The following is a 24891-nucleotide window of genomic DNA, read 5'->3' as shown; positions in this document are numbered from 1 at the left end:
TAGTACGCTTAATATACGAAATACTTCATACTAAATTATTGTAACTAGAATTGCGAAAATAGACAAGTGGCAAAACCAGCTGTAGTGATAGTGCCAACCGACAGGAGATACCAGGATAGGGAAAAGCTAGATAATTAGATTAAATCGTGATTGTGATTATTTACTGAGTAGATGGTGTTGCCCAGTTATGTATTTATTCCTGTCTTCTACTATACTCTGTTCATGATAAGAATAAACCTGATGTAAACATTACTCCATGTATTCTTCCACGTTTGCTTGAATCTCATTGGATTTCGTTTCACGTGGAGCCAAGCTGTGACCAGTACAGTGGAGTACGCTCGTAGGTATACGTTTTATGCTGTGTTACACGCGGGACAACAGCTTTACCGACGCATTGAACTTTGACGGCCCTGCCAGCCAGCGATCCAACTAACCTGCAATGGTGTGAGCATTTGGAGCTCAGACGTAAAAAGTGAGCAAGGAAACAACATGATGCAAAAGCGTACTGCAAGGATTTCACCATACATGTTGAATACTGAAGCCAGTAAAGCTATTAATTAGTCAGTCGTCGGGTAATCTCTTAGCTCTTGCCTTATTCGAATCCGAGAAACACGTCTCAGTTCTGGAACTGCTATCTGCTACGTTGATAACGAGTCGATCAACAGTAGACTCCAGGAAGCCACCCTGGCGCCACATTTTCTCCTCTTCTTTCATGAGGCGCCGTTCCTAGTCCCACCAGTATTCGGCAGTGACACGTGAATAAGCTGTGTGCGTTAGTTACGGCAGCTTAACAGTGTTATTTCTCGGGCCAAATCCATTAATTTGGCTCCAGATTAGTTCAGTTGCGTTCATATTCTAATAGTACAGTGGCAAACGTAAAAATTCAGCATTTGTGTGGTGTGCTCGATGCTATGAAAATGATTTTCTGTGTTTCTACGACACGTACATACATCTGTGGTATAAAACAATGGACATAGTCGAAATAAAGAGTATTTAGTTTTTCACTTTTGCCTTCAAAAATTAGACATGTTTTCTTCATTTAAGTAGCCTTTATTAAGTCTTTCATAAAATATCGATAGTGAAGAATTTATATTTAAAATGAAAACAGGAATTTCGCGTGCAATACGTAATTAGAAACAAGAAGACGGGCATTATTCATAACAAATGATGATGAATTTTACAATTACGAGATGTTGGTATTTCAAATTGAACGAGAAAAAATGAGTCAGGGAACACTTGAACCAGCGAACCATGGCCTGTAGTTTATAATCAATCTACTACGCTGCCGATACCGCTATAATTACAATGTAAGTTGGCGTTCAACTGTATGTAATACGCGTCGAAAAACTTCAGAGCCGATTATCTCTGTAAATTTATGGAAAACATTAAGAACAGCCTACTTCTCGACACTTTTTAACCGTGTTCCAAACGCATGTTTCACTACGAAACAGTAAGCAGCCTCATTTTTGCGTATGAACAGCGAGACAATCAGAGCACAACAGTGCAGAGGCTGTGACAGTACACGATGGCTGTTAATACATTTGAATTTCATAAAGATTCATTTAACGTAACTTAGTAATAACATATCTCATACAAAGTAGGACCTACTTCCTAGGGCGTAACAACAGCAGTGTACGTGTGCTACGGCTTCTGACCAGTCATCGGGTTTGTGTTCGTTTACGTCTGGTTTATTCTTATGATGAACGGACTATAGTTCAGCACCTCCCCCCCCCCCCTCCCCGTCCCCCAATCTTTGTCCATCTCTTCCTCTCCTCTGTCTCTTCCTCCGCTCTGTCTCCACGCTATCACCCCCACTCGAATAAGAGGATTCTAGTTCTTACTCCTCCCCCTCGACACCCCAACAGTATTCTTTCCAGATAGTAATATGAATACCAAGTTTGGTTGAAATCGATCCAGCGGTATAGCAGGAGCTGTGTTTTCCCAGGTACGCACGTCACATACTTCTCATTATTTCACATTTCACACGTATTTGCACATTTGTTTCACCTGTATCTCTAACGAATTTTGCCCTGCAGTTACATTTTGACGTATTTCAATGTTTATGATATCATATCTCGCGAACTCTGTATCATAGAATAATATAATTTTGGAAGTACATCCAGTGCTATATGTGAACAGTATCTGGGAAATGTGCCGCGAATAGAGTTAGAAGTAAAGAAGTAATAAATAAAAACGTTATGCGTGATGGAGCAGTTTTACTGCATGAACAGCGAAAATATACTAAGCAGTAACCTGTTTCCTTTCTTCATTTTGTGGGAGTTGTCAGCGAGAAAACTTCACAAAATTTTCAAATTCTGTGTAAAGTACGTTGCAAGTCACTAGGAGTTCTCATTCTCAAATATGGAGTGAATGAAGTGTGGGGATTTTCGCGTCATGAACTACACTCATTTTTCACTCCTACCCGTTTGAGAGGCAGTGGTCCTTAGTCCCACAGCGATTCATCCCAGACATTGATTTGTGTACCAAAAACTAATCCAAAGCTACAAATTTCACTTTTTTTATTCACTCCACGACTAGTTTCGGGCCGAAACCCATTTCAAATCAACGTAACACAGTCAGAAATGATACTTCTGAAGATGTGAAAACTGTGTCAAAAATGTTCAAAGAACAGTTACAGCATATACAAATAATCTGTATGTGCTGTAATTGTTGGTTGCACATTTTTGACACGGTTTTCATATCTTAGGAAGTACCATTTTTGATTATGTTACGATGATTTGTAAATGGGTCTCGGCCCGAAACTGGTTATCGAGTGAATAAACAAAAAAGTGAAATTTGCAAATTTGGGCTGGTTTTCCGTTGTGCTGATTAACAGAAGTTGCTGTCACACAGCTACTACAGCAAGCTGGAAGTTAGCAGGTATATGTGTACCACGTTTGGTTGAAATCGCTCCAGTAGTTCAGGAGGAGATGTGGAAAACACACACACGCGTACACATTTTTAATATGTATGAATTTACTTTTGCTGGGTATTCCGTGTAACTAATCACTTCTTTCTCTCATAACTTCACAAATGTTGTTGTTGTTGTTGTCGTTGCTGCCATCGTCGTCGTCGTCGTCGTCGTCGTCGTCGTCTTTAATCTGAAGACTGGTTCGTTGCCGGCCGTTGTAGCCGAGGGTTCTAGGCGCTCCAGTCTGGAACCGCGCGACCGCTACGGTCGCAGGTTCGAATCTTGCCTCGGTCATAGATGTGTGTCATGTCCGTAGGTTAGTTAGGTTTAAATAGCTCTAAGTTCTAGGGGACTGATGACCTCAGATGGCCGGCCGGTGTGGCCGAACGGTTCTAGGCGCTACAGTCTGGAACCGCGCGACCGCTACGGTCGCAGGTTCGAATCCTGCCTCGGGCATGGATGTGTGTGATATCCTTAGGTTAGTTAGGTTTAAGTGGTTCTAAGTTCTAGGGGACTTATGGCCTCAGTAGTTAAGTCCCATAGTGCTCAGAGCCATTTTTTTTTTACCTCAGATGTTAAATCGCATAGTGCTCCGAGCCATTTGAACTGGTTCGTTGCCTCTCTCCACGTTGGTTATTTTGTAGAGGTCTCTCTCTGTCTGAATGTGTGCTGTAACACATTCCATTTGAACACGCTTATTGTATTCAAAGTCTGATCCCAGCCCAGTCATGTTACCCTAATGCTTAATCACAAATTTAACTATTGCACGATGCATCAGGCTGCATCTTATGTCTATGCCTCTGTTTTCGTTCTGTGAACTATTCTCTTTTCAATATATGTATTATAAGGGATTCTGAAGGTGGCAGGGGTAAAATACAGGGAGCGAAAGGCTATTTACAATTTGTACAGAAACCAGATGGCAGTTATAAGAATCGAGGGGCATGAAAGGGAAGCAGTGGTTGGGAAGGGAGTGAGACAGGGGTGTAGCCTATTCCCGATGTTATTGAATCTGTATATTGAGCAAGCAGTGAAGGAAACAAAAGAAGAATTCGGAGTAGGTATTGAAATCCATGGAGAAGAAATAAAAACTTTGAGGTTCGCCGATGACATTGTAATTCTGTCAGAGACAGCAAAGGACTTGGAAGAGCAGTTGAATGGAATGGATAGTGTCTTGAAACGAGTGTATAAGATGAACATCAACAAAAGCAAAACGAGGATAATGGAATGTAGTCGAATTAAGTCGGGTGATGCTGAGGGAATTAGATTAGGAAATGAGACACTTAAAGTAGTAAAGGAATTTTGCTATTCGGGGAGCAAAATAAATGATGATGGTCGAAGTAGAGAGGATATAAAATGTAGACTGGCAATGGCAAGGAAAGCGTTTCTGAAGAAGAGAAATTTGTTAACATCGAGTATAGATTTAAGTGTCAGGAAGTCATTTGTGAAAGTATTTGTATGGAGTGTAGCTATGTATGGATATGGAAGCGAAACATGGACGATAACCAGTTTGGACAAGAAGAGAATAGAAGCTTTCGAAATGTGGTGCTACAGAAGAATGCTGAAGATTAGATGGGTAGATCACATAACTAATGAGGAGGTATTGAATAGGATTGGGGAGAAGAGGAGTTTGTGGCACAACTTGACTAGAAGAAGGGATCGGTTGGTAGGACATGTTCTGAGGCATCAAGGGTGACCAATTTAGTATTGGAGGGCAGCGTGGAGGGTAAAAATCGCAGAGGGAGACCAAGAGATGAATACACTAAGGAGATTCAGAAGGATGTAGGCTGCAGTAGGTACTAGGAGATGAAGAAGCTTGCACAGGATAGAGTAGCATGGAGAGCTGCACCAAACCAGTCTCAGGACTGAAGACCACCACCACCACAACAACAACAACAACAACAACAACAACAACAACAACAACGTTTTAGTGTAATTAACCAACCCTATAAACTTTCGTTAAAAATCTAAACAAAGTTCTGTGCGTGTGTGCGTGCACAAGAACACTGCAGCCCTCTGTCTCATTGTGGTAGGACTCGTGGTAGAAACACTTGCTATCGTAAAGTGGAGGCCAAGTGTTGTTGGATGCGTCAGCGTTGCTCAAGGGTAAGCGGCCGCTCAGTAACCCATTAGCCCCCAAGCGGAATGGATTGCGAAATACTTTCTGAACTTTCACTGCAGGAAAATTTCTGTGTCAAGACTGCGTTTGCGGGACCTTGCAATCGCTGGAGAGACACCTGGATAACACTCACAAGGGGAGGCCACGACGTTTGGAACTCGCATTTCCTGCAAACTTCGTACACTCGTAGTACTCCATTACGACAACAAAATGTGTAAGCAGTAGCGCGTACTTCTCAAGCGTTACTGAGAAAATCGCAAGATAATTTCGGTCGTCAAATATATATGTCACTGCGTGGCCATTTTAACCATGAAGCGGCTTCAGGCAAGTGATGGCGGCACGGTAACTCAGAGTGTTCGGTCAGAGTGTTGGCTTTCCTTTCTAATAAAAAAACTGAGCGAACGGATCAACGAACAAGCTGAATGTGTGTCATCAGACGTCCGCCCTGACAAAATTTAACAAACAATACAGAACAATTTTTTTTTTAAAGAAGTGGTTGGCGTTAAAATCGCTGGAGCCCTAATCATTTAGCTACAATGTAGCAGGTCAGCAACTGGAAGCAGTTAATTCCATAAATTATCTGGCAGTACGCATTAGGAGTGATTTAAAATGGATTGATCATATAAAATTAATCGTCGGTAAAGCAGATGCCAGACTGAGATTCATTGGAAGAATCCTAAGTAAGTGCAATCCGAAAACAAAGGAAGTAGGTTACAGTACGCTTGTTCATTCACTGCTTGAATACTGCTCAGCAGTGTGGGATCCGTACCACATAGGGTTGATAGAAGAGATAGAGAAGATCCAACGGAGAGCAGCGCGCTTCGTTACAGGATCATTTAGTAATCGCGAAAGCGTTACGGGGATGATAGATAAACTCCAGTGGAAGACTCTGCACGAGAGACGCTCAGTAGCTCGGTACGGGCTTTTGTCAAAGTTTCGAGAACATACCTTCACCGAGGTGTCAAGCAGCATATTGCTCCCTCCAACGTATATCTCGCGAAGAGACCATGATGATAAAATCAGAGAGATTAGAGCCCACACAGAAGCTTACCGACAATCCTTTCCACGAACAATACGAGACTGGAATAGAAGGGAGAACCGATAGAGGTAGTCAAGGTACCCTCCGCCGCACACCGTCAGGAGACTTGCGGAGTATAGATGTAGATAGAGTTCCGTTTAATTTTCAACACAGTCATTTTCTTTACTATTTACATTACAATTGATATAATGGGAAAAATACGTGTAATCAGATGAAATTTTATTAAATTTACAATGTTATTTGTCAGTCTACTTTTTAGTATCACAAATAATATAATATTCGTAACCACCGACTAGTAAACGACCAAACGCATAAAGTGATACTGAAAATGTATGCTTGTCCGTGTCTTCAAAACTGTTCGTATTTAATCGAAAGAAAACGAGAAATTGCTTGTCGGAAGATGCTATTAAGATACACTCTATACTCCATAACCAATTATCAGCGCCGATTTTTAAGGAAATACTGCGTTCTGCATGGTTCGCTTCCAAATCATCGAAGAGAGGTTTTTGAAAATGTTAACGAGGTTTCTTTTTCCACGGAAAACGTCAAAAGACGTTGCGTATGCGGAAACATAGCATTTATTCAATGCAGCTGGTGCCGTTTAAATTTTCCCTATTTTTCCAAAAAATACCATCCCGTAACTTGTACTCGTAATGTCGAAAGCGACGATTAATTGTACATCTTTCGAAAGCCGTCTGTGCCGGTCAAAATTTGGAGGTAACAAGTCGTTTCGGGCTCCTTCCAGGTATAAGGGATTTCTCAATTCACAGACAAGTATACATTTTCAGTATCACTTTATGCGTTTGGTCGTTTACTAGTCGATAGTTACGAATACTACATTATTTGTGATAATATAAGTTAGAAGACTGCCAAATAACATTGTTGTTGTTGTTGTTGTTGTCTTCAGTCCTGAGACTGGTTTGATGCAGCTCTCCCTGCTACTCTACCTCGTGCGAGCTGCTTTATGTCTCAGTACGTACTGCAGCCTACATCTCTTGGTCTCCCTCTACGATTTTTACCCTCCACGCTGCCCTCCAATACTAAATTGGTGACCCCTTGAAGCCTCAGAACATGTCCTACGAACCGATCCCTTCTTCTAGTCAAGTTGTGCCACAAACTTCTCTTCTTCCCAATCCTATTCAATACCTCCTCATTACTCATGTGATCTACCCAAATAATCTTCAGCATTCTTCTGTAGCACCAGATTTCGAAAGCTTCTATTCTCTTCTTGTCCAAACTATTTATCGTCCAAGTTTCGCTTCCATACATGGCTACACTCCATAAAAATACTTTCAGAAATGACTTCCTGACACTTAAATCTATACTCGACGTTAACAAATTTCTCTTCTTCAGAAACGCCTTCCTTGCCATTGCCAGTCTACATTTTATATCCTCTCTACTTCGACCATCATCATTTATTTTGCTCCCCGAATAGCAAAATTCCTTTACTACTTTAAGTGTCTCATTTCCTAATCTAATTCCCTCAGCATCACCCGACTTAATTCGACTACATTCCATTATCCTCGTTTTGCTTTTGTTGATGTTCATGTTATACCCTCGTTTCAAGACACCATCCATTCCATTCAACTGCTCTTCCAAGTTCTTTGCTGTCTCTGACAGAATTACAATGTCATCGGCGAACCTCAAAGTTTTTATTTCTTCTCCATGGATTTCAATACCTACTCCGCATTTTTCTTTTGTTTCCTTCACTGCTTGCTCAATATACAGATTGAATAACATCGGGGAGAGACTACAACCCTGTCTCACTCCCTTCCCAACCACTGCCTCCCTTTCATGTCCTTCGACTCTTTATAACTGCCATCTGGTTTCTGTACAAATTGTAAATAGCCTTTCGCTCACTGTATTTTACCCCTGCCACCTTCAGAATTTGAAAGAGCGTATTCCAGTCAACATTGTCAAACAAACATTATAAATTTAATAAAAGTTCATCAGATTACACGTATTTTCCGCATTGTATCAGTTGTAATATAAATAGTAAAGAAAATCACTGTGTTGAAAATAATAATAAAAAAAACAGACTAACGGGACTCGATCCAGCGATTACGGGGCTTGATCGCTAACCACTCGGCTGCCGGCGCTTGATGGTAAAAATGGCCACGCACAGATATATATATTTGACGACCGAAATTATCTTGCGATTTTCTCAATAACGCTTGAGAAGTACGCGCTACTGCTAACACACTTTGTTGTCCTCGTGGAGCACTACGAGTGTCGGAGTCCGCAGTAAATCCGCGTTCCAGACGTCGTGGCCTCCCCTTGTGAGTGTTCGCGGCAGTTCCCAGTTGTGTTAAAAGAATGTTTTTAGTCCTGCCCGATCCATAAGTTCCTCACAGATTGCGGAGCGAAGCTCTTGAGCCTTGGGATGAACTCGGCGACAACACGATGAATTCCAACATTCTGTGTCAGGGTTCACGACACAATCCAAATGAAATGTTAAGAGTCTTCTGCAACCTCTTGGACAATCAGTTTTCGATTGGCAAGCACAGTTCCGTTGACGTTGTTGACACGAGCGTCGTCGGTAAAGGTCGAAGGGCGCCCTGAACGAGGGTCACCTTTAACTTCCGTCCAGCCATTTTTAGACCGTGTGCACTATTCCTAACACCGAGTATGGCTTAAGCCAGGGTTCTCCAAATATTTTAGCCTAAGGGCGACACTGGCTTTTCCACGGAGCACCAAGGGCCGCGATCTACCTGCAGTTTGTCAAAGTTTTCTTGTGGCCCCAGTACCGCTGGAAACTTCTCGGTACAGTTCAGAAGTTTTTGTGGTGCTTAACGCTGTTGCCATTCTTTACTGAGTGGCACTGCAGTAGGCATTAAGCAGTGAACTGGGGTTTTTTTTTTGTATCTTGAACTGTGGACTTAATTTCATTTCAGTTACATTGGTACAAAGAAATACTATATAATTTTTTCTTAATACGGGGCCACAGTCATAATATATTTCGCCCGCATCTCGTGGTCGTGCGGTTGCGTTCTCGCTTCGCACGCCCGGGTTCCCGGGTTCGATTCCCGGCGGGGTCAGGGATTTTCTCTGCCTCGTGATGGCTGGGTGTTGTGTGCTGTCCTTAGGTTAGTTAGATTTAAGTAGTTGTAAGTTCTAGGGGACTTATGACCACAGCAGTTGAGTCCCATAGTGCTCAGAGCCATTTGAACCATTTTGAATATATTTCATTAAAGTCAGTACCGCCATTAGACGGTTTTTTATTTACAGTGTTACTTTTACACGTACACAATCATGATTTCGGCTTCAAAGTGCCATTATCAAGTATTTTCTGAAAGCAGGTTAGACAATAACAGTGAAATACATAACAAGTGATATAATTGTGTAACAATCCATATTTGTAATGTTTGCTTACAAGTGTTACAAATTGCCTAAGATGGCTTTCATATGTGGTAGCTGATTCAGTTGTTAACATTACTATGTCATTTTTATGTCATATAAATAAGATGTCACTACTATAACATGTAAATAAGATTTATAGCACCAAGATTACAGCCATATGTATCAGTATCACGGTGTACTCACGTCTGTAATTGTATGTCATGAACCATTCACAAATACTATGATATCCCCACTCTTTATATTATGTTAAATTTAAATGTGCTGTTTAACTTGAAATTTTTTGATTCTTTTATTTACTTAAATGCTTTTATGTACATGACACGTTTCACAAACCTGTGTCATCTGCACTTGTTCCTAAGTAATGTTCCAACACGTATAAGTCAGTAAGTTGTTTTTGAAATGATTATTCAAGACTAAAAAAATAGCACTAGACAGATTTTTTACGCGAAATGACGTTCCTTAAGCAGGTTAGTTTCTTACGTTTTCCCGCTCGTTGTGCTAATCACTCGTTATGGGATGTACTCGATAAGCAAAGTTCGAAGGTAATAAAAAAATAAAATACGACGGGCCGGGTACCACGCATGTCTGGCCCATTACCGCCGGCCGGATTGATGGTGTTCGCGGGCCGGGGCCGGTATTGGCCCGCGGGCCGTAGTTTGGAGACCCCTGGCTTAAGCATTCAACACCGTAGGCTTCCTGCATCAATTGGTGTGTCCGTGTAACGGTTTTCTTGTGTTTCACGCAAAATTTAACGCGGACGCGTTGCTCTGCCCTCTCGATAATCGCAGTCCGTGCGACACAATCTTCTACTCAATACAGCACTGGACAGTTAACTAACAGACAGACAACAATGAAACTTCCGACAGTTACCCGTTAAACACAGGTATGTGCAGGGATGTCATCCGCATTTCGCTGCAACACACAATTGGTGCGAAGTTGGGAATGTTCCGGAATTTTTTTCAACAGGCCTGGTATCTTGCGGATGACCATGACAATAAAATCACCACTGACAACCACTGAGGGATTTTTGTTTCAGAACATACCCAGAGGATAATTAGTATGGGAACGATTACTATTTACAGTTTTCGTACATAGGTGACCCTGAGCTAAGCGGATATCTGCGTGTTATCTTGGGAGTGAGAAGTGGGGCATTTGCGTCCTGATGTTGGAGTGGCGCTCAGCTGACAGGTGATGTAATCGCGGCTCCGACAGAGCTGGACGGGCTGCTGGAGAGGGGGGGGGGGGTACTGTGGGGTGGGGGAGGAAGCAAGCGCAGCGCGGTGTTTGATAACTGTGACGCTCACCCTGTGTGGGCTAGTCGTGCGTCGGAAGTTGGCGTAGCGAGGTTGTCCGCGAGAACCATGGCGGCAGTGGACGCTGTCGGTGTGAAGCCTGCCAAGATAGGCAGGGTCACGTGTAACGGCCAGGCCCAGGAAAAGCGCGAGGGAGCGGACGAGTCCACACGGTAAGGCGAACAGACACGTCTCCCCACGTATTGTCAGCTAATTTTCACTATCGTAGTCCAGTTAAGGTAAAAGAACTCGTCTAACACAGTGACCTAACGCAGTGGCCATAGTTACTTTAAAAAAATCCGCTTCTCCGAGCGTTATCGAATGTAAAACATATTTAGCTTATTAATGTATTCGTCCATAAATGACTGCTTAGTATAACACGTTTGTAATCGACAAGTTGTTGGTATGAACTGTTATTTTTATTTAGTCCATGGCCGGCCGTGGTGGCCGAGCGGTTCTAGGCGCTGCAGTCTGGAACCGCGTGACCGCTACGGTCGCAGGTTCGAATCCTGCCTCGGGCATGGATGTTTGTGATGTCCTTAGGTTAGTTAGGTTTAAGTGGTTCTAAGTTCTAGGGAACTGATGACCTTAGCAGTTAAGTCCCATTGTGCTCAGAGCCATTTGAACCATTTACAGTCCATGCTTCTTAAGAAATGGGAATTTTTAACTGCTAAAAAGTAAATCATTCTGATAAGAATAAAAAATGCTCCTATCGTATCACGAAAAAGGCGAATATTTTAGTTATCTGGCAGCTTCAAAGACTTTTAGATGGAACCATCCTGACATATTCGCGCATTTTTACTTCTTAGGAATAGCATCCATGTCACGTAATATAACGCATAGTGTCAAGTAAAGCAACACGATACACGATATGTCGTATAGCATGTCACACACGCCATCATGTAATCGAAAACGGCATTTATTAAGTTGTGCAGTGTGACACAGCTTCTCATTACAATTTAGGATACACATACACGCATCCTCACTCTCGGATACTTCCTATTGTAAATGCATTCCACTCTGTAGAAGCATATAAATTTGTGTATTTGCGCTTCCTCCCCTCACCATATATGTAACGGGGGGGCGGGTCTAAGAGAGCTCACTGCGCTGGCGAAGTAAGGTTAACTTGCAAAATAACGCGAGGATGTCGTTTTAAATGTCTTTGACGCTGCTAGTTCCCTTCTTGTACATCCCCAACTCTGCAAGGACGTACTCGCCTTTTTGTGACGCGATAGGAGCATTTCTCATTCCAGTTCCTTGCTCTTTTTTCCCCCTCGATGTACAGATTGAAGAGTAGGGGCGAAAGGCTACAGCCTTGTCTTACACCCTTCTTAATACGAGCACTTCGTTCTTGGTCGTCCACTCTTATTATTCCCTCTTAGTTGTTGTACATATTGTATATGACCCGTCTCTCCCTATAGCTTACCCCTACTTTTTTCAGAATGTCGAACAGCTTGCACCATTTTATATTTTCGAGCGCTTTTTCCAGGTCGACAAATCCTATGAAAGTGTCTTGATTTTTCTTTAGCCTTGCTTCCATTATTAGCCGTAACGTCAGAATTGCCTCTCTCGTCCCTTTACTTTTCCTAAAGCCAAACTCATCGTCACCTAGCGCATTCTCAATTTTCTTTTCCATTCTTCTGTATATTATTCTTGTAAGCAGCTTCGATGCATGAGCTGTTAAGCTGATTGTGCGATAATTCTCGCACTTGTCAGCTCTTGCCGTCTTCGGAATTGTGTGAATGATGCTTTTCCGAAAGTCAGATGGTATATCGCCAGACTCATATATTCTACACACCAACGTGAATAGTCGTTTTGTTGCCACTTCCCCCAATGATTTTAGAAATTCTGATGGAATGTTATCTATCCCTTCTGCCTTATTTGACCGTAAGTCCTCCAAAGCTCTTTTAAATTCCGATTCTAATACTGGATCCCCTATCTCTTCTAAATCGACTCCTGTTTCTTCTTCTATCACATCAGACAAATCTTCACCCTCATAGGGGCTTTCAATGTATTCTTTCCACCTATCTGCTCTCTCCTCTGCATTTAACAGTGGAATTCCCGTTGCACTCTTAATGTTACCACCGTTGCTTTTAATGTCACCGCCGGCCGCGGTGGTCTAGCGGTTCTGGCGCTGCAGTCCGGAACCGCGGGACTGCTACGGTCGCAGGTTCGAATCCTGCCTCGGGCATGGGTGTGTGTGATGTCCTTAGGTTAGTTAGGTTTAAGTAGTTCTAAGTTCTAGGGGACTTATGACCTAAGATGTTGAGTCCCATAGTGCTCAGAGCCATTTTTAATGTCACCAAAGATTGTTTTGACTTTCCTGTATGCTGAGTCTGTCCTTCCGACAATCATGTCTTTTTCGATGTCTTCACATTTTTCCTGCAGCCATTTCGTCTTAGCTTCCCTGCACTTCCTATTTATTTCATTCCTCAGCGACTTGTATTTCTGTATTCCTGATTTTCCCAAACTTGTTTGTACTTCCTCCTTTCATCAATCAACTGAAGTATTTCTTCTGTTACCCACGGTTTCTTCGCAGCTACCTACTTTGTACCTATGTTTTCCTTCCCAACTTCAGTGATGGCCCTTTTTAGAGATGTCCATTCCTCTTCAACTGTACTACCTACTGCGCTATTCCTTATTGCTGTATCTATAGCGTTAGAGAACTTCAAACGTATCTCGTCATTCCTTAGTACTTCCGTATCCCACTTCTTTGTTTTTACTCAGCTATAATGTTACGTTCGGCCAGCACAGCTCGGCAACCGATTTAGATTTTTGTAGAATTGCCGTTGAATGATCCGGTGTAGTTTTGTTATTGTCTTTCGTACCATGTTTCTTATACTGTGGCGACGGATAAAGCTTTCATTAAACAACAGGAGGACAATTAGTCACATGTATTTATCTACCTCCTTAAAAAAAATTTCAATCGATTCCCACAGGTTTGAAACGTGTGTGGCGTGTAAGCAACTAAAAAAACGTATTTTGTACGTAAGATCCGAATAAAGGTAGATTTTTGAAAGAGAGTTTTCTGTTTTATCGTAAGAATGCATTTTTTATTTGTTCATTTTAAATGGTTTCCGCGCATTCAGTTCATGTAAGAACGAATTTTGCATGCTAGATTTAGCTCGACTTTAAACCATCGTATCTTGGCAGTGGATGAAGGTTTTTGGATTAAGAAATTTCATTTTGACTTTATCCATTTATCTACCTTCGTGCAAAGTTTGAACCGATTCGTACAAGTTTAGAGTACCGAAGTGGGCGCTCCAAAAAATTCCAGAAAACCTTTTTTTTTTCATATAGACTCCGAACGGTGGTGCACTTGCAAATGGTGCCGTTGTCTGAGCATTAATCTCAGCCCTGTTATAATCTTTTGCAAATGAAATTAATCGTTTCGCATAATTTGCCTGCACGTCATCTCCGGTTCAGTTCCAAACCCTGCTTAATATATTGTCACATAACTACAGTAAGACAGATGTTCGATTGGTTATACATATGGCCTCTGGTCCGACTACACCAAAAACTTTTTATCCCATGATCCTAGGTCAAATGGGAACCGGACACCAAGTCCATCCCGGACTCCCCCTCCCAATGCGATTCTGGGGGCGGCCTTTTCTGCCTGTAACGGTAATATAACATCATTTTTCATTAATTGTTGTATGAAGATAAATTACTAGCCTGGATTCCCGAGAGTGCTAAAGGGCACCCTTTCGGGGCACAGAAAGGCGAGCTGTATCGAATACGGCTCGCGGACTAACGGCGAGTGCTTGGGAACCGACTTGCCTGGCTGTGGCTTTTAGGCGGTTTACCACATCCAGATAGGTGAATACCGGGCTGGGTTCCCACGTTCCACCTCAGATACACACTAGGGCAGGTAAACGGGAGCGTTAACACGCTTGATCATGAGATTCACACTAGATGCAGAGAGCTGGAGTACGCAGATTCCTTTCAATGGTGGGACGGGGGGGGGGGGGGGGGAGGAGATGGTGTATCCGGCCACCAAATGCCGCTGTAACTGCCAATAGCGACGAAACAATGGTTCTGGTGTTTACCATCTGGGAAAGCCATCGTAAGATCAAAACCAGTTGCAGAAAGATTTAGAAAAGGTTTCTGCGTGGTACGAAACTGCCAGTTGAGTGTAAATAATGAAAAGCGTCAGGCCATCCACATGAGGAATCTGTTAAGTCACACAAATCTAAACGCAGTAAATTCAACTAAATACCTAGGAATTACAATTACGAACAACTTAAATTGGAAAGAACACACAGAGAATATTGTGAGGAACACAAACCAAAGACTGCATTTTACTGACGGAACACTTAGAAGATGCAACAGACCTACTTAAGAGACTGCTGAGCGGTATGCGATCCTTACCAGATGGGACTGACGGACGTCGTTTCGTGTCATCGCGAAGCAGGGGAGAGTATATGTCATGCGAAGGTCCAGAGATGTGTTCCCAGAACTGCCAGGGAGTTTTCCTTGGTGAGAAGACCGGAACACGATGCGCTCAGCCTCATCATGCCGACTGAGGAGCCACTTGACTGAGATTAGCTGCCCCGGGTCTCGGAAACAGCCAGGAGAAGTGTGTAATGACCCGAAGCCACTTGGCAAAAAGTGGTTCAAATGGCTCTAAGCAGCATGGGACTTAACATCTGAAGTCATCAGTCCCGTAGACTTAGCACTGCTTAAACCGAACTAACCTAAGGACATGATACACATCCATGCCCGAGGCAGGATTCGAACCTATGACCGTAGCAGCAGCGCGGTTCCAGACTGAAGCGACTAGAACCGCTCTGTCACAGCGGCCGGCTGCAAAAAGAGGGTCCGCCCGCATATTGCCAAGGCTGTTTTAAGTACTGTGGGAAACCCTTACACATTCTTCACACAGTCCTGGTCTCTCACGATGCGATTTCCTTATTGGTGGAGTCCTCAAAAGAAATTCGTGGCCGTCGATTTTCTTGGGATGAAGAGATTTTTCCAGGAAGGCACTGACCATCTTGTCTTAAAGGGGATAAATGTGTTAATTATGGCGCTTATTTTTTAAAGAATTAACAGCCTACTTACTTTTTTTCCATCTGTCTCGTTAACAGTTGACTGCCGTCTTATACACTTTTAAGAAAAAAAAAAGACGCACCGGGAAGGAATGTGAAGGAAATCGGTAGATGTGATGTGCATGCACAGACAAAAAAATGATTACTTTCAGAAAAATTGGATTTATTCAAGAGAAAGAGCTTCCCAAATTGAGTGTTGATGCAGCTCTGGCCCTTAGGTAAGCAGTTATTCTCATTGGCAAAAACTCTATCAGTGAGTAGCTGGATGCCCTCGTAAGAGACATCGTGCCGAATTCTGTCCAATTAGCGCGTTGGATTGTCAAAATCCCCAGTTCGTTGTGTATGGCCCTGCCCATAATGCTCCAAACATCGTCAGTTGGTGAGAGATGTGACAACCTTGTTGGCCAACATACAGTTTGGCCAGCACCCTCGCTATGTGCGGAAGGGCATTATCATGCTGAAATGTAAGCCCAGAATTGCTTGCCAGGAAGGGCTACAAAACAGGGCTGAGAACGTCGCCGACATTCCGCTGTGCTGTAACGGGGCCGCCGATGGAAACCAAAGGGATCAGCGGGTCGGGGGGGGCTCATTTCGGAGCAACACTCATTCTACTCCAATCGATGAAGTTCCTGGTCGAAGAGGAGACGCCCTAAGCAGCGTTGGGGTGCCAACCTTACTGTCGGCCGCCATTCGGCCCGACAGCCAGAAGTGATGGTACGGGTTGGCACTTCTGTTCAGAGCAGGACCGCTGCTTTGGTTGTCATTCGCGGCAGCCTGACAGCACTGCGGTGTGTGGGCGACATTCTGCGGCCCGTTCTGCTGCCCTTCATGGTAAGCCATACTCGACTTATATTTCAGCAAGATAATGCCCACCCGCACACTGCTTGCCAAACTACCCGGAACACCAAGACCGCCGGATCTCTCCCCAACTGAGAACCTTGGGAGCGTAATGGCCACAGCCCTCCAACCAGAGAGGGATTTTGACAATCTACCGGGCCAATTGGACAGAATTTGGCACGATATCCCTCAGAAGGACATCAATGCCAAACCGAAAAGCTGCTCTAGAATAAATCATCCAGTTTTTTTGAAATTGTAATCGTTTGTCTATACATGTGCATCATATCATCAGATTTCCGATCCACTCATTCGTTTCCACGATTTCATTCTTTTCTTTTCTCTTTTTTTTATTTTTCTTGCAGTGTATGGTTCATCTGAATCAGGGGCGGAAACTAGTATTACACTACTGGCCATTAAAATTGCTACACCACGTAGTTGACGTGCTACAGACGCGAAATTTAACCGACGGGAAGGAGATGCTGTGATATGCAAATGATTTGCTTTTCAGAGCATTCACACAAGGTTGGCGCCGGTGGCGAGACCTACAACGTGCTGACATGAGGAAAGTCTCCAACCGATTTCTCTTACACAAACAGCAGTTGACCGGCGTTGCCTGGTGAAACGTTGTTGTGATGCCAAGTGTAAGGAGGAGAAATGCGTACCATCACGTTTCCGATTTTTATAGAGGTCGGATTGTAGCCTATCGCGATTGCGGTTTATCGTATCGCGTTGGTCGAGATCCAATGACTGTTAGCAGAATATTAAATCGGTGGGTTCAGGAGGGTAATACGGAACGCCGTGCTGGATCCCAACGGCCTCGTATCACTAGCAGTCGAGATGACAGGCATCTTATCCGCATGGCTGTAACCGATCGTGCAGCCACGTCTCGATCCCTGAGTCAACAGATGGGGAATTTTGCAGGACAACAACCATCTGCACGAACAGTTCGACGACGTTTTCAGTAGTATGGACTATCAGCTCGGAGACCATGGCTGCGGTTACCCTCTGTTGTGTCTATACAAGACAGTCTAGACACAGGGTGAGGTTACCGAGAGGCACGCGTACACACACGCCGGCTGGCGTGAGTTCTGGAACAGGATACTTCATAAATGCTATAAAGAAAAGAACGGAGCTTCTCGTATACTTAACTTTATTCTCTTGTGTGGTACATCTCTATGGTGAATACAAGTAAGACTCTCTCCAGATATGGTTAACTGCGCCTTGCTAGGTCGTAGCTATGGACTTAGCTGAAGGCTATTCTAACTGTCTCTCGGCAAATGAGAGGAAGGCTTCGTACGTCTAGTCGCTAGCAATGTCGTCCGTACAACTGGGGCGAGTGCTAGTCCGTCTTTCTAGACCTGCCATGTGGTGGCGCTAGGTCTGCAAGTACTGATGGCGGCGACACGCGGGTCCGACATGTACTAATGGACCGCGGCCGATTTAAGCTACCACCTAGCAAGTGTGGTGTCTGGCGGTGACACCACACCCTCGACGCTGCATCACAGACAGGAGCGCCTGCGATGGTGTACTCAACGACGAACCTTGGTGCACGAATGTCAAAACGTCATTTTATCGGATGATTCCAGGTTCTGTTTACAGCATCATGATGGTCGCATCCGTGTTTGGCGACATCGTGGTGAACGCACATTGGAAGCGTGTATTCGTCATTGCCATACTGGCGTATGACCCGGCGTGATGGTATGGGATGCCAGTGGTTACACGTCTCGGTCACCTCTCGTTGGCACTGACGCCACTTTGAACAGTGGACGTTACATTTCAGATGTGTTACGACCCGTGGCTCTACCCTTCATTCGGTCCTTGCGAAACCCTACATTGCAGCAGGATAATGCACGACCGCATGTTGCAGGTCCTGTACGGGCCTTTCTGGATACAGAAAATGTTCGACTGCTGCCCTGGCCAGGACATTCTCCAGATCTCCCACCAATTGAAACCGTCTGGTCAATGGTGGCCGAGCAACTGGCTCGTCACAATACGCCAGTCACTACTCTTGATGAACTGTGAGCAGCTGTACCTGTACACGCCATCCAAGCTCTGACTAAATGCCCAGGCGTATCAAGGCCGTTATTACGGCCAGAGGTGGTTGTTCTGGGTACTGATTTCTCAGGATCTATCCACCCAAATTTCGTGAAAATGTTATCACATGTCATTTCTAGTATAATATATTTGTCCAATGAATACCTGTTTATCATCTGCATTTCTTCTTGGTGTAGCAATTTTAATGGCCAGTAGTGTAACTGACATTCACAAATAACTCCATTATTTACAGTTACCGTAACGTAGACAGTTTACATGTTCAGTTTTTCTGGACACTGTGCTGCGGCAGTTTAACTGGTGGAAAGCTCCTATGTAAAATCATATTTACATTGCACACCACAGGCTGCCTAAAACAAACTTGCGCACGGTTATCTCTTAAGTTAATCAAAGGCGTGCCCAGATAGGGGCGTGGGAAGTCATCGCCCCCCTACTCCCAAAACGGAGTGTCACACTGTCACACCAAATCCCTATTCTGCTCTACTATACAACGGACGTATCAATTCAGTATAGACAAAGTGTAAATTAATAAGAGAGAAGTAGCTATCATAAGCTGCTATTTACGATCATATTCAGTTAGTAATACACAATCATTAGCCATCTCTAATTTTCTTCTTGCGAGCTGGAGAACAATTACGGATCACGGGAACTAAATTGTACGCAATGAAGCTACTACACCTTCAGCTACTCTTTGACGTACGAGCTCGTTTAAGGTCTCTCAATTACATAGCCTCAAGCGGAGCCACACTTTCAGTCCCCATTAATCCTCAGCACGTAGTTCGCCCTTGGCGATTTTCCACATTGAGAGAAAGAACATCGTCTGCAATTATCTTACGAACAGCATTCATGGTTATGGAGCCAGAACTTAAACGTGCACCGAGAGTAAACAAACAAAAACCCAAAACAGTAGCTGCTACAAGGGAATAAAACTGTACATTAAAAGTGGCCAGAGAGATTAGAGACAGCAAAAATCCTAATGTTAAAATAAGACACACTACGAAGTCAACGATTCTTTAGGTAATAGTGTAGAGAATGACATTTCGTAATTAACGAGTGTTATTCTACAGCAAATTGTCATAATTTAATGAAAGTTATTATAAAATCATATGACCACTATCTCTGATGGACAGATCTAATCTCCTTCAGTTCTTTGAGCTTAACGTCTCATTCAATGGGGATGAGGTGGTGACTCAGTATTTTTCTCAGTTGCGCCATGGGGACGAATCGAAGAATTCAATAGAATAATACAATAACGGAAGTATCGTCAGCGTCCTGATGCAAGAAAATGGAAAATGAGTATGTGTGTGGGAGGGGGGGGGGGGGGGTGCGGGTGGCAGTGACCAGTGATGATTATGTGATGTAAAAAAATTGTTCAAATGGCTCTGAGTACTATGGGACTTAACTTCTGAGGTCATCAGTCCCCTAGAACTACCTAAACCTAACTAACCTAAGGACATCACACACATCCATGCCCGAAGCAGGATTCGAACCTGTGATCGTAGCGGTCGCGCGGTTCCAGACTGAAGCGCCTAGAACCGCTCGGCCACGCCGGCCGCCTAAGACGACATGGCTGATGTTGTTGTTGTTGTGGTCTTCAGTCCTGAGACTGGTTTGATGCAGCTCTCCATGCTACTCTATCCTGTGCAAGATTCTTCATCTCCCAGTACCTACCACAACCTACATCCTTCTGAATCTGCTTAGTGTATTCATCTCTTGGTCTCCCTCTACGATTTTTACCCTCCACGCTGCCCTCCAATACTAAATTGGTGATCCCTTGATGCCTCAGAACATGTCCTACCTACCGATCCCTTCTTTTAGTCAATTTGTGCCACAAACTTCTCTTCTCCGCAATCCTATCCAATACTTCCTCATTAGTTATGTGATCTACCCATCTAATCTTCAGTATTCTTCTGTAGCACCACATTTTAAAAGCTTCTATTTTCTTCTTGTCCAAACTATTTATCGTCCATGTTTCACTTCCATACATGGCTACACTCCATACAAATACTTTCAGAAATCACTTCCTGACACATAAATCTATACTCGATGTTAACAAATTTCTCTTCTTCAGAAACGCTTTCCTTGCCATTGCCAGTCTACATTTTATATCCTCTCTACTTCGACCATCTTTAGTTATTTTGCTCCCCAAATAGCAAAACTCCTTTAATACTTCAAGTGTCTCATTTCCTAATCTAATACCCTCAGCATCACCCGATTTAATTCGACTACATTCCATTATCCTTTTTTTGCTTTTGTTGATGTTCATCTTATATCCTCCTTTCAAGACACCATCCATTCCGTTCAACTGCTCTTCCAAGTCCTTTGCTGTCTCTGACAGAATTACAATGTCATCGGCGAACCTCAAAGTTTTTATTTCTTCTCCATGGATTTCAATACCTACTCGGAATTTTTCTTTTGTTTCCTTCACTGCTTGCTCAATATACAGATTGAATAACATCGGGGAGAGACTACAACCCTGTCTCACTCGCTTCCCAACCACTGCTTCCCTTTCATGCCCCTCGATTCTTGTAACTGCCATCTGGTTTCTCTACAAATTGTAAATAGCCTTTCGCTCCCTGTATTTTACCCCTGCCACCTTCAGAATTTGAAAGAGAGTATTCCAGTCAACATTGTCAAAAGCTTTCTCTAAGTCTACAAATGCTAGAAACGTAGGTTCGCCCTTCCTTAATCTAGCTTCTAAGATGAGTCGTAGGGTGAGTGTTGCCTCACGTGTTCCAACATTTCTACGGAATCCAAATTGATCTCCCCCGAGGTCGGCTTCTACCAGTTTTTCCATTCGTCTGTAAATAATTCGTGTTAGTATTTTGCAGCTGTGACTTATTAAAAAGATAGTTCAGTAATTTTCACATCTGTCAGCACCTGCTTTCTTTGGGATTGGAATTATTATATTCTTCTTGAAGTCTGAGGGTATTTCGCCTGTTTCATACATCTTGCTCACCAGACGGTAGAGTTTTGTCAGGAATGGCTCTCCCAAGACTGTCAGTAGTTCTAATGGAATGTTGTCTACTCCGGGGGCCTTGTTTCGACTCAGGTCTTTCAGTGCTCTGTCAAACTCTTCACGCAGTATCGTATCTCCCATTTCATCTTCATCTACATCCTCTTCCATTTCCATAATATTGTCCTCAAGTACATCGGCTTTGTATAGACCTTCTATATACTCCTTCCACCTTTCTGCTTTTTCTTCTTTGCTTAGAACTGGGTTTCCATCTGAGCTCTTGATGTTCATGCAAGTGGTTCTCTTATCTCCAAAGGTCTCTTTGATCTTCCTGTAGGCAGTATCTATCTTACGCCTACAGAGATAAGCCTCTACATCCTTACATTTGTCCTCTAGCCATCCCTGCTTAGCCATTTTGCACTTCCTGTCGATCTCATTTTTGAGACGTTTGTATTCCTTTTTGCCTGCTTTATTTACTGCATATTTATATTTTCTCCTTTCATCAATTAAATTCAATATTTTTTCTGTTACCCAAGGATTTCTACTAGCCCTCGTCTTTTTACCTACTTGATCCTCTGCTGCCTTCACTACTTCATCCCTCAAAGCTACCCATTCTTCTTCTACTGTATTTCTTTCCCCCATTCCTGTCAATTGTTCCCTTATGCTCTCCCTGGCTGATATAATCTTGTATATGATGTATGGACGAATAAACAACTAACTACTTAACATGGTTATTTTGAAATTACCTTCGGAGCAAATTGGTCCTGCAAATGAAAGTAAAATTACGGCTAGAAACAGTGCCGATAACAAAGAAGAACTTTTTCTCCATTTCTGATCTATCTGTACTGCTATTTTCCGAATAAACTTCGCACACTGCAATGGAAACTTCTACGGAAAGGCATTTCGTTCCTCGACCCTTACTGCACGAAAGGAAAACTGAAGCAGATGTCTGCGTGTGCCCCGCCTGTGAAACCTGCTGAAACCCACAGTGTCACAATCGCGATTCTCATTAACGGGACACAGGCCGGGCTGTTCGAGATTACCTGCTAAATATGAGCAGTCACCACTGATCGGTGATGCAATGCGAGGCAGACTCGGTGCTACGCTTACAGTGAAGCTGACGTTTCCCGGAATGCTGACATTTCCCGGAAAGTGCGTAACGCAGCGGAACTTTTCCTCGAGGGGGTATGCCCGTTTGTCACGCTGTCTTGCACCAACATATGACACATGATTTGAGTAGGCTGCTCATTATTACACGAAACGGCGCGCACTGTTGAACACCAGTGTGACATGCCGTAATTAAAGCTTGGATAGTCAAACTCGACTAACAACGTATCAAATACTTGAATCTGAAAACTATCACAAGCTTATCGTAGTTTTTAAGCTGTAATATAACATACACGACAGTGCAGATTACCTGGACACTTATTTGTTTTACCTACTCCGCTAAGTTTCATTAAATATTCAGTTGAAGTTATTTGGCAGAAACAAGTACACAGTGGCGACACAGTCAAGAGACCCGCGAAAGCCCTACAAATTTCACATGCAAGCAAGAACGAAGATTAATGCTGTTCTTCGTGGTTTTCAACCAAGCTGTTTTCTTCCATTTACGCATAAAATGAAGTAACAATGCTGCTCGCCATTAATGAATCACGCCGTAAAAAACAGAGATGACAAGAAAGCGAGAGTTACGGATGTAATCGAGAAAATGGAAGTATACAGGGTGGGCAGAAGGAATCTGAGAAGTTTGTAAGGGCGGGCTTTGTGCTGAGAAATAATTATTAGAAAAAAATTCTATACTATCGAGAACTTGTATTCATTTAAATATGCAGTCAAGAATTATTAAACTCGTCCAAAATAGTTAGTTGCTCCTAGCGAGACACGGCTGCTAGCACTCTTAAGTCCTGTAGTGTCACGTGTTGTGACGTACACGATGTGGCCTGTCTTTCTCGTGGACCTCGGCCGCACATTTCTGTGGTCGATGTTAAACGACGCTTGATGCGGTGTACGAGCGTAAAGAGCAGCGCCGCCGGACACTGATGACTGGAGACGTTTTGCAGTGATGAATCATGCTGTACTTTGTGGCTATCCGATTGAAGGTATACCTGATATCACACTGAACACTGAAGTACAGAGTTGGTGGTGCTACCGTAAGGGTGTGTTTCCAGTGGCCAGGGTGTGATCTCCTTCCTGCGCCTACGAAAATGCTAATTGCGGAAGAATATCAGAACATTTTACAGCATTGCGTATTGCGTACAGTGGAGGAACAGTTCGGAGACGATGATATATCAGCATAACAACGCACCGAGGCATCTGTGAGGCAATGTTTTGTAGACAATAACATTCCTAAAATGGACTGGCCTGTCCAGAGTCCCACTCAAAATGCAATGGACCACCTTTGGAATGAGTTAGAACATAGGCTTCCCTCCAGAACCCAGCGTCCAGCCTTCTCTGGTTTAGGGTCTGGAGGAAGACTGGGCTGCCATTCCTCCATAGACATTTAGAGACATTCTTGAAAGTGTCCCCAGCGCAGTTAAAACCGTCATAAAGGCGAAGGATGGACACACCTCATATTAACATCCACCAACAGATGCCCAAATACTTTTGATAATAGAGTGTGTACGTACGAGTGTCATTAAAGAGACAAATTCGTCTGGAGAATAAAGCATTTACTTTTACAAAATAATACTTTTTCTACTTTTCAACATAATCCCCTTGAACATTTATGCACTTGTTCCAAAGGGCTACAAGCTTTTTTTATTCCAACTGCAAAAAACTGGCCGGCCGGTGTGGCCGTGCGGTTCTAAGCGCTACAGTTTGGAACCGAGCGACCGCTACGGTCGCAGGTTCGAATCCTGCCTCGGGCATGGATGTGTGTGATGTCCTTAGGTTAGTTAGGTTTAAGTAGTTCTAAGTTCTAGGCGACTGATGACCTCAGAAGTTAAGTCGCATAGTGCTCAGAGCCATTTTAACCATTTTGCAAAAAATTCTTTATCTTGATGTTTGAACCAATTTTCTTCAAACTTTCTCACGTCCTCATTGTCCTTAACCTCTTGCCACGTAATGCCTCAAAAATGGTTCAAATGGCTCTGAGCACTATGGGACTTAACATCTGCGGTCATCAGTCCCCTAGAACTTAGAACTACTTCAACCTAACTAAGGACATCACACACACCCATCCCCGAGGATTCGAACCTGCGACCGTAGCGGTCGCGCGGTTCCAGACTGAAGCGCCTAGAACCGCTCGGCGACATCGGCCGGCTGTAATGCCTCCTTCAGT

At 43.4% G+C, this 24891-nt stretch overlaps 1 protein-coding gene across 2 annotated transcripts in view; it reads left to right on the top strand.

The window, feature by feature from the left end:
- Positions 1-24891, top strand: part of LOC126109900 (uridine phosphorylase 1) — a 125851-nt gene that overhangs the window by 23407 nt on the left and 77553 nt on the right. The window contains exon 1 of one of the 2 annotated variants that reach the window (XM_049914990.1): positions 10757-10891. The exons of the other annotated variant lie outside the window; for it this stretch is intronic. Within the exon in view, the coding sequence (XP_049770947.1) occupies positions 10788-10891 (104 nt within the window). The 5' untranslated portion in view covers positions 10757-10787. Of the gene's footprint in view, positions 1-10756; positions 10892-24891 lie in introns of those variants that run through there. 2 annotated transcript variants of the gene reach the window in all.

The sequence above is a fragment of the Schistocerca cancellata genome, chromosome 12 (assembly GCF_023864275.1).
Source record: "Schistocerca cancellata isolate TAMUIC-IGC-003103 chromosome 12, iqSchCanc2.1, whole genome shotgun sequence".
NCBI lineage: Eukaryota > Metazoa > Arthropoda > Insecta > Orthoptera > Acrididae > Schistocerca > Schistocerca cancellata.
Note: the sequence above shows the minus strand (reverse complement) of the source record. Positions and strands in the feature narration are given on the sequence as shown.